The 10822-nt window shown below is 37.7% G+C and overlaps 1 protein-coding gene across 1 annotated transcript; it reads right to left on the bottom strand.

Annotated features, from left to right (window-relative positions):
• Positions 1–412: 412 nt before the first annotated feature.
• LOC120634542 (protein THEM6-like) lies at positions 413–9855 on the bottom strand. The gene is made up of 5 exons (XM_039905232.1): positions 9708–9855; positions 7020–7209; positions 5348–5562; positions 1810–1998; positions 413–702 (listed from the first exon to the last, which is right to left on the bottom strand). The coding sequence occupies exons 2-5, from the start codon at positions 7183–7185 to the stop codon at positions 574–576; spliced, it is 699 nt and encodes a 232-aa protein (XP_039761166.1). The 5' UTR covers positions 7186–7209; positions 9708–9855; the 3' UTR covers positions 413–573.
• Between the last annotated feature and the right edge of the window lie 967 nt (positions 9856–10822).

The following is a 10822-nucleotide window of genomic DNA, read 5'->3' on the forward strand; positions in this document are numbered from 1 at the left end:
CAAAACAGAAAAATTCTGAGTTTCTTGCCGGCTCTTCTCAGTGCAATCTGCCTTACGAACCGGTGGTAAAGTCACTACAAACAAACTGATTTTACGTTTCAAAAGTGCTTATAAATTAGGCCTATTTTAAATAAATGAATTTTGTTTTATTTTTATTTTGTTAAATGGGAAACAATCGCGCATAAACAAAACAACACTTTTTCGAGATACCGCACCATATAATGCAGTCCCACCGCCAGCTGACAGCGCTGCATAGGCATACGTAGATTGTTTCCAGAATAAGATATCAATATTCTTCCAATTTCTGAAAATACTTTTTCGAAACATTCTTTATATTTTTTTCGGTGATCGAATCCCTAAGTGGTAAAGGCAGGCTATTTATTAACCTTGGTACGGACATGGTATCTACGATACAAGCTACCTAGTGTGTAACCTACCTTTTTTGTAATTGTGTAACGAGATTACACTGCCACCTCTCCAGAGCACAATATGGGATGCAAGTAACGATATAGCGAAATATGAGCCTTAAAGATCCTTCCTTAACCTCAAGTCTTCGATCGGGTTGAGCTGGTATCACTCGGTCATTTTAGGGAGCATTTCCCCACAGCCGAGGTTATTTGGGGGCTCCAGTGAAGGAAGGGCGCTTGCGGTTGGGCGCAGTTTAGCTGAACTAAGCTCATTGCTCTGCACCCAGAGTTCCAGCTGAAAGTTTAAAAAAGATATAGTTAGAAAACCGTATATATATATCGACTGATCCGGTCTGGTGGTAGGCTTTGGCAGTGGCTAGTTACCACCCTACCGACAAAGACGTGCCGCGAAGCGATTTAGTGTTCCGGTGCTATATCGCGTGGAAACCGATTAGGGGCTAGGAGTATAGCTACCATACTCCCTAACAGGTTAGCCCGCTACCATCTTAGATTTAATCATATAACTAAAGGTGAGATGGCAGTGGTAAAAAAAAAACCTACATGGGTTTTATAATAAAGTGCTAAAGTATGAATATCTACTCATACCTCATTAATAAACCGGTACCCCTAGAGTAGTTAAAATATCATTTGCTTCAACGGTAGAGGAACACATCGTGAGGAAACCTGCACATGAGTTTTCTATACTGTTCTCAAAGATGTGTGGTTTCCACCAATCCGCACTGGGCCGGCGTGGTGCACTGCGGCGTAAACCCTTCTCATTGTGGGTGACCCTTGCTCTTTAGTGGGTCGGTAATGGGTTGATATGATGATGATGATGATGATGATGATGACAACTTAAGCTTTACGTCCATAGCCAGACTTCTATCGGAACATTTATAAGATAAAAATATATTAAGGAATTCAATATAGGAACGCTAAATAAATAGTTGAACATTGTAATGTTTCGATATTCGAAAACGACAATTATTGAGAGCTTGTTTAATAATAAATAATAAATAAATAAATATACTACGACAAGACACACATCGCTATCTAGCCCCAAAGTAAGCGTAGCTTGTGTTATGGGTACTAGGATTGCTGATGAATATTTTTATGAATATAATACACATGAATACTTATAATATACATATAAACACCCAGACACTGAAGAACATTCATGTTCGCTCACAAGCATTTTTCCAGTTGTGGGAGTCGAACCCACGGCCTTGGACGCGGAAAACAGGGTCACTGCCCACTGCGCCACTCGGATGTCGTTTAAGGTTTTTAGAGAGCTTTTGCACAAGCGCCTTAAGAATTCAAAGAGCAAACACGGCGATAAAAATATTTACGGCAAATCCGAAAAAAGCGAGCGCTAACTTTTTGTAGAAAAACAATAGCTTACTTCAGACGGCATCTTCTCCGGGACAGGTCTACAGGTACCAGCGCAATGCAGCTGTAGCAGAAGCTCCGCAATGGCAGCCACCGACGTGTCGATGATGCGCTGCCGGCAAAGCGCAACCGCGTGGACAAACCCGCCAGGCCCGATGAACTCGTGCTCCATGAAGAACGTCTTCTCGTCCCAGTAGATGGCCTGCAAGTAAAATGCATCGGGTAGACTGGGAATGCTACTCCCAGTCTACCCTTTGGCCTAGCCGCTCGACAAGGACAAACCTTCGTTGCAAACCCACGTGACACTCTACATTAAGTTTTATCACACAATAGACTTGATGACAGTAACAAGGAATCACTTTAATATTGTATTTATTTAATTATTATCATATTCGAGTGATATTGGTATTTATTTTTATTTATTTGTTAACAATAACATAACGTAACCGCTAATGAATGAAACGATGATCACTGCAAAAGTATGAAACTGCGTAACATTGATCACGCCCACCTCCAAAACTTAAAATTTACCACTGTTCACTGGATATTTATCAAGAAATCTAAATACATTAAAAAAATATATTAATTAAAATAAAATAAGATAACTAGTGTAGACATGTTGCTATGATTTCTTTTTCTTGAATAGATTTTCTATATAAGAAAATCTGGCCCTCTAAGGCCTCCGTAAATAAGGTGAATTATAGGTCTAAAGTGACCAATAACTCACCTTATTTACGGCTATATGCTGAGGACGCATAGACAAATTTGAAAAAAAACAAGACGTTATCTTTCTTAAAATTTGCATGCCAAAAATACACAGAATTTAGAACATACAGACACCTTGTACACGACTAATAATTGAAGCATCAAAAACCACTCCACTTTAGAGTTGTTTCTCGAACAAACGGTTAGTACACTACATACAGTTTAGCAGTTAAAAGTAATTATTTGACCTCTAATGTTCTAAACGTTTACCATAAAATGGGGAAAATTCGTGTGATTCGTGCGCGGGTATCGCTATAGTTTTTTTTAGTTTCAACAAGCGACATTTGTATTTTAAATTGTTGTTATTATCCTTTGTTGTTGTTGTTGTTTTTGGACGGCCGATTGGCGCAGTGAGCAGCGACCCTGCTTCCTGAGCCAAGGCCGTGGGTTCGATTCCCACAACTGGACAATGTTTGTGTGATGAACATGAATGTTTTCCTGGGTGTTATCTATATATTTTAAGTATTTATGTATATTATTCATATAATTATTCATCAGTCATCTTAGTACCCATAACACAAGCTATGCTTACTTTGGGGCTAGAGGGCGATGTGTTGTGTATTGTCGTATTATATTTATTATTATTATTAATTGTTTTGGACAGTAGACACTGACCTATTTAATTGAACATTTAATGATTATTCATTTGCATGGCGGCCATTTTGAAATACGCTGTCTTGGTTTTTTTTTATTAAAAACGCTGTGAAAATTGTCTATTATTCGGTTCATGAGATATAGACAGCTGCATTTACTCTTACTAATAGAGAAACGTAAACGTAAACGTCACGTAAAACAAATAAAACCTGTTGAATCCTGCTTCAAAATCTTCTTGGTTAAAGTGGCTCAGCATCCGAAGATATACAGATTCTTTGACCGAAGATGACTTCCATAGTGTAGCTAAAAAAATCTTTTAGAAGAATATCGGCAAGGAAAAAGCTGTGCTTCTAAACGATCTTCAATAGGCATCAGGTTCATCCAAATGAATTTTCCATGATTAATTTAGAGTAAAGCCGCAATGCGAAAAAAACCGCTCATGCAATCTTTTACTAATACTATTTCAAAATCTTTAATTATAAAAATAGTGTAATGAAATAGCGCAACGTGCGACACGGTTGTTTGTTTAGTTTACACTGGAGCAAACTGTTGGTGAGGCTGAGTTTTGCAATAAAGGATTCTTCTTATTATTAATTATTATACCAAGCACTTGCAATTTAAATTCGGACTGTAAAAAGAACTGCGGGTACAAAAACGAGATGCAAATGAGGTTAAACTCCGTACGCGAAAAACAAAAAGCGGGAATAAAAAATAGCGCGGACGTTTTTCGCACTGCAGGCTAGCTCACTATAGTCCAAGTCGTTGCTGAGACGTCAATAAATAATATCCATATTCACAAAGTACAAATCATGTATTCTGAGAATATAGGTAACATTTATCAACCATAAATTTTCATCTTCTTGTTTCTTGAATATGCCGCTCACATTGTGTTCAAAAATACCGTAGGCCCTTTGGGTTTCCCGGGATGAAAAGTTTTTTATGCCCGTCTGTCTGCTGGACGCAAATTGTGCCCAATCTCTTAAGATCAGGGCAAAGGTTGAGCCGAACATTGGTAACAAGTAAAATACAAGATAATTTGTCTGGTGGGAGGCTTTGGCTGTGGCTACTGACAAAGACGTGCCGCTAAGCGATTTAGTGTCGCGTAGAAACCGATTAGAGGTACGACTACAATACTCCCTAGCAGGTTAGCCCGCTACGATCTTAGACTGTAGCATCACTTACCATCAGGTGAGATTGCAGTCAAGGGCTAACTTGTAGTGGAATAAAAATAAAAAATAGAAATAGGTTTTTATATAACAATACAATACAAAAATGCTTCTATGAATCCAGTAGTAAATATTTAAAAGATACACAAGCTGTCTGCATGTTTAGAGGCTAGTCAACAGATTCAAATACGTGTTAAATCTAGATCAAGCTCTTAAAAAAGTTAGCGATAGCTCATTCAATTCGGAATGCCAGCTAGAAAAATGTATGGAAAGTATATAAATAAGCACACAAAAAATTGCAATTGTTATTACCAAATTAAGAAAACAAAAAGATAGCATTTCGTTTTTCAAACCTAATACTTATTTATTTATTTTTTATTTATTTATTTAAGGGACAATCAACAGGTTACAACAACAACTCTTAAAACTAAACAAAAAATGAAATAACATATAAATGTAATATTGTAGACCCACTTAAAGACTGCCACAACTTGCAAATAAAAACTATATTGTCAGTTAGAAGGAGAAAAAACGATTAAAATACTTTTTAAAGAACCTTAAATAGGAGGAAATTTCCTGTAAAAAAGTCGAGCCTGTTGGTATTCTATCTTTATTATTTATAATTTTGATTTTGTGAGTATGGGTAAACACTCCCGTTAGGATTGGCCTTTAGTCCCGTGATGATTTGGTGAAATATGTATATTTAATACAAAAAAAATATATTTTTTTGTGATATTCTGTTTCAAGCGGCTCGCGGCGTTGCCCTCATACCGTACCGGTGATTAATTTTCGGCGTTTAATGAAAATTATAATTCATGAAGATGGAATTTTTTAGTTTTCAACTAATAACGGTAATTTAATATCGATTCATTTTTCTAGACGTCATTCCGAATCAAATGAGCTATCGCTCATAATTTTTGGAAGCGTGATCAAGCATCACCACGTTTTTGAACTTATTGTCTCGCCTAGATACAGATAGTTCGTGTATCTTATTATTTCCGGGAATAAGGAGGTATAGACGCTTACCTTAGAGGTGATAGTGAACTTGGTGAACGGCTTCAGGTATCGCCTGTACCGGATGGTTGTAGCGGCCTGGAGGACCGCGCCCCCCGCCGCTTTGATGTTTGCGTAGAGACCGCTCCGCTCGTAATAATCAGCACGCGCAAAGTCGAGCTCTCGTAGGTAGCGCGCGTTGTTCATATGGTAGAGCAACGTATCTATGTCGTTGAGGAGGCACCACGCTATAAGGGTAAAGATTATTCAGTACATTACGAGGCACAGTAAATATCTGCAACCCCACGTGGTCGATATACCGCGGACGCGTACGAAGTGCTTCGCATCTTCGTTTCTGTTACGCACCGCTAGGATCTGGAATGCTCTTCCAGCTTCCATTTTCCCCGGTACCTACAATACGAGTACCTTCAAATCAAGAGTGAATAGTCATCTTCTAGGCAAGCGCGCTCCACCTTAGGCTGCATCATCGCTTACCATCACGTTTGATTGCAGTCAAGCGCTCGTCTATAAAAATAAAAATAAAAAGTGCAAGAAAATATACATGTGTGTTGCGGATACATAAATTGATGATAGATTGAAATCTAAATAAACACTTGTATATAGATGTTAACTTTATGTGTTTCAAGCATATTTTGTCGTACAAATATTGAGGTAAATTAAAAAGCCTAATATTAAGTATAATGGCAGTAGGTATATAGTTTTGTTAAGGTGCCTTTTTATTCCACTTACATTATCATATTAAAGTATAAATGACGTCAATAATAATTTTTGTTTGCTTAAATGGATCTTTGAGTAAGTACTTATAAGAGTTTTAACTTTACTCATTGAATTTATAAGTCCACATTTCATCGTTTTCCTTTTATTTAATTTATAACAATTATTAGAGAGATTTCATTCTTATAATTGATCCTAACGATCGATGCAAAAAAAGGTATAGGTTGTAATTTATACGAATTTTCGAAAATTATTGAATGCAGTTTTCTTTCCGTTCAAATGGAATGTTGTTTTTTTTTATAATATTTTCTATATACAGTATTAAGACTAGAACTATCCCTTCAGGTGGCATTACAAAGTTCTACCCAGTATACAGGGTTAATATTTAAATAACAAATACGAGATAGCTCTCGGTCTATAGTTGTTTCCATTAAAACTTACAACTTTTGTTTTACGACTTTTTGCACTATGACAAAATTTCAAAACCAAGATGACAGCCAACGCAAAAGGGACTGACTAGTAGAATAATGTACACTATATTGAAAGTTGGAGGAGGGTCTATGAAATTTTCAATCTTAATATTTATAAATCTCCTGTCACGATGTTTGTCCGCGATGGACTCCTAAACTACTTAACCGATTTCAAATTAAATTGGTACACCGTGAGCAGTCTGGTCGAACTTAAGAGATAGGATAGCTTAGCAATTTTTTTTTATTGCAAATTATTTGTCTATAATTAATTGACAGTCACATGTTATATATATATATATATACTACTAGCCTCGTCTCGTCGAAGTCGCGGGCAACAGCTAGTTTATATATAAAATACTAGCTGTTGCCCGCGACTTCGTCTGCGTTTGTATTTGAGAGACATGTGTCGCATTCAATTCAGTAACATAGGATACTTTTTATCCCAATATTAAGCTTAGTTCTTTTGGGAGGATCAAAATGTTTGACGATGTTCAACTCACATTCTACTTCAGTGGTGTCCAGAATACAAATCTTCTTCCTGAAGTACCTCGCCTTGGCAACAGTGTAAAACATTCTCGCGAAGTAGGCCACATCCAGAGTGCCGTAAAGGAGCAGAGTCCCCGCCACCATCATGGCCCCCCAGCCGGGGACGCAAACCGTCCACATGGTGGTAGAATGGAATCCTTACATCTAGAACAAAAAGTAGTAATAATAATTGGTCATCATCATCATCTCAAGCATGCAGGTTTCCTCACGATGTTTTCCTTTATCGTTATGCAAGTGATAATAAATTGCTTAAAACGCACATAACTTAGAAAGTGTAGGCGAAGTTATAACCACGAGGCTATCACCGCTTCATTATTGGATTATTACATGTATTATTACAAGTTTTTTTTTTTTTTTTTAAGTATATAGACAAGTGCTTGACTGCAATCACACCTGATGGTAAATGATGATGCAGCCTAAGATGAAGCGCGCTTGCCTAGAAGATGCCTATTCACTCTTGATTTGAAGGTACCCAGATTATAGGTATCAGGGAAGACGGAAGATGGGAGGGCATTCCAGGCCTTTGCGGTGCGGATCAGAAAGGAAGAAGCAAAATGGTATTTCAACCACGTAACGGTGCAGATTCTTTCGGTGCCTCGCAGTTCGATGGTAGAAAGGAGATGGTTTGACCAAATCGAATAGCTCCTGAGCACACTCTCCGAAATGTATCTTGTAGGAAACAGCCAGACAAGCAACCTTGCGCCGGTGTTCAAGGCTTTGAAGTCTACTGACTACAAGGTCGCTGCCAATGAGTCTCCTAGCACGACGATCCACCGAATCCAAAGCATCGAGCTGGTACTTGGCAGAGCCATCCCATAAATGGCTGCAGTACTCCATGCACGACCGAACCTGAGCTTGGTACAGGGTTAGAAGCTGTTCTGGCGTGAAGTAGCGCTTAACTTTGTTGAGGATGCCAAGTTTTTTGCCAGCAGTTTTAGCTTTGGACTCGATGCATTGTCCAAAGCTTAGATTGGACGAAATGCTGATACCTAGGAGCTCAATACTATTCGTGATTGGCACAGAGTTACAAGTTGCTTTGTGGTGCATTTGCTACTCTGATAAAGTTTAGTGTGTAGGTAGGCATCAGTATCTACGCTAGTGCACGAGGAAATTCCTGTAAACTAGTCGTAAGTTGGAAATAAATAAATAAAAATAAAATAAAATAAATAAAAAATAATGTATAGTATTTTGTTGTGTAACAATTATTAATTGTGAAGTTAACATCTCCTGAAGATGCTCCGGTTTTGAGCGAAACGTGCGTAGAGGGTACATTGCCGAAGATCTGTTTGGTGTGGAGTGTAAAGACTGAAGGAAATATAAATTACACCATACAGATTCTCCTGATTTTCGCGGAGTGTAGCAAATTAAGCTTAATTTTCATAATATATCATGGCGAAGTAACACCTCCTTCTATACAATAAGTATTTCTCGTAGTTAGAAAATCTCTTTGGAGATTGACTATTTGTTCAGGGGAATTGTCCTATTTGTGTTTTCAACTGCCATACACTCTCCATGGCCCCAAGTTTTTCATTGCCCTTGTGTGTCAATGGTCGATCAACGACATCATGTATTGATGAAACAAAAAGTTAAAATGAACGAACGTTTTCTTATTAATTATAAAAGTAGGTAGTACTAGCTGCTGCCTAAGATCTTCATTCGCATTTCTTACGGTTTTTAAAAACTCCCCTGGGAGTTTGTTTTCCTGTCATAAAAAGTACTTTATGCTACTCCGTCCTTTCAACTAACTCTGCCAAACATCAAATTCTTTGGTGGCTTAGTAGTGGCATTAAAGAAGGACAAACAAATAAACACTTCAGCATTTATAATATTACTTAGGATTATATAAAAAAAAAAGAAGTTTGTTTGTGTCGCGTTTTCCTTATCAGCAGTATAAGCTTTTTACACTGTGACTAAACTCACGGTGACCGAGCTAAAAGTAAACACAAATAGTTAATTAGCAACTGTGATATAAGCTAGTTATATTGCTATGTACAAGGTACCAGCAGAAATTTTATTTATTAGATAAATTATTTAGGGTATAATATAAACATTTTTGAAGTTAAACTTCTTTAGGCGCTACTAGGAGTAACTAAGATTTTTTTCTGACGGAAGTAACGCTTACGTCAGACGTCTGTGTAGTTTCCGCTATATATATATTCCGATATAATAACTTGGATTGGTCTTAAGTAAATGTCACATACTCCACACTTCTTGACTTATACGCCAGCTAGTGGCAAGTATCATTTGGATTATAAATTTCCAATATTTTCAAACGGATCAATTCTGAACAGCAAAGTGAATAAAAATTATTAACTCTGTCTTTAATAAATAATAATAAAAGTTTTACTTCAATCGCGCTTAAAGGTTACACGCATCGTTTGACCTGTTAGACACAATTAAAATAGCAGACTTGGGTCCCAGGTCAGCGCGTTTCCATCTTAGACCAGGAATAAACCCTCAGGAATATTGTTGCCAAGTGCTTCGCTGTAACCTCTGCTGCGCTGCATCGATTACTCTGGATTGACGATCCAAAATCTTGTAAATATATTAAACAGAAATAGCAGATTACAAGGTTACGGACCTATCAGCGCTAAACCTTATGGTTTCGAAATAGGGACAAGAAAAAAAATCGAAAAACTTACCAATTTCCTCGCTTCCTCCATTTGCAAGACGAAACCAATGCACACCAAAAATAAAACACGTAAACTACAAATGAAACACTCCGTTCAAAACTAAAGATTACTTGATTGTTTTAAAATAAAATTCGTTTGATAATATAAACCTCGATGCAGCAGCGGTGACTGACAAATCATGACATTTTAGACATTGCGCGCGCATTCTAATCGATATGAGATTCGACAATGGTGCGCGAATGTATTTTGGACCTTATAGCTGGAGATATAGTTCTGAATTTTCAGGAGGTTGGTTAATTGTTGATCGTAGGTAGCCTTTTATGAAAACGCAGAGTCACTCAGCGGTCGACGGAAAGAGTTATGGACTAGTCTTCAGAGGATCCCTATGTGGGAGGGAAGAGAGGTGAAATGAGGAGATCTCTCAGCGAGTTGCGTTACTGAAGTGGCAGTGGGCGGGGCACATGTGCTCGGAGGACTATGTGTCCAGCAATCTGGAGTAGCTACTGTAAGAGGTTGGTAAACCTCCCACAAGGTGGACAGACGACACGAAGCTAGTGATGCTAATGACCTCCCCTGGCTCAGTGGTCTTATATCTAAGAAAAGGGGTTGATCTGCTGTAAATGGAGGAAATTTGGGAATTTATAATTTTTAATTTACTACTAATTTTTACTTGACTAGTTACCACTCTAACTACAAGTACGTGCCACGAAGTGATATAGCCGTATGAATTCTTAATTCGCAAATTTCTTTTGCCGAGGATAGAGCCGGCACGTCCTCCCACTAGAAAAAAGATCGGAGAGGTCGTTAAGAGTATTGCTTTCACTTCTTAAAATGTTGATTTTAATGCTTTAACTTAAAAAAACATATGGCTTGCATACAATCTTCCAGCCCCCAATCCACCCCTATAGGGAAAGTTTTCATAAATTTTATAACATGGGACTCCTTTAGGGATAGCTTTCCGAAATGCAAAGTAGGTGTGCTAATCCTCCTCCTGCCTGTGCAACTTGGTTTCGGAGATAAGCCGGAACAAACAAACATACATTTTTTTTATTATATTACTTCTTTTCGAGAGACTTCGATTTCATTTTTATTTGTATCTATTTCAAGAGATTTTAAGTGTCATA

The sequence above is a fragment of the Pararge aegeria genome, chromosome 24 (assembly GCF_905163445.1).
Source record: "Pararge aegeria chromosome 24, ilParAegt1.1, whole genome shotgun sequence".
Taxonomy (NCBI): domain Eukaryota; kingdom Metazoa; phylum Arthropoda; class Insecta; order Lepidoptera; family Nymphalidae; genus Pararge; species Pararge aegeria.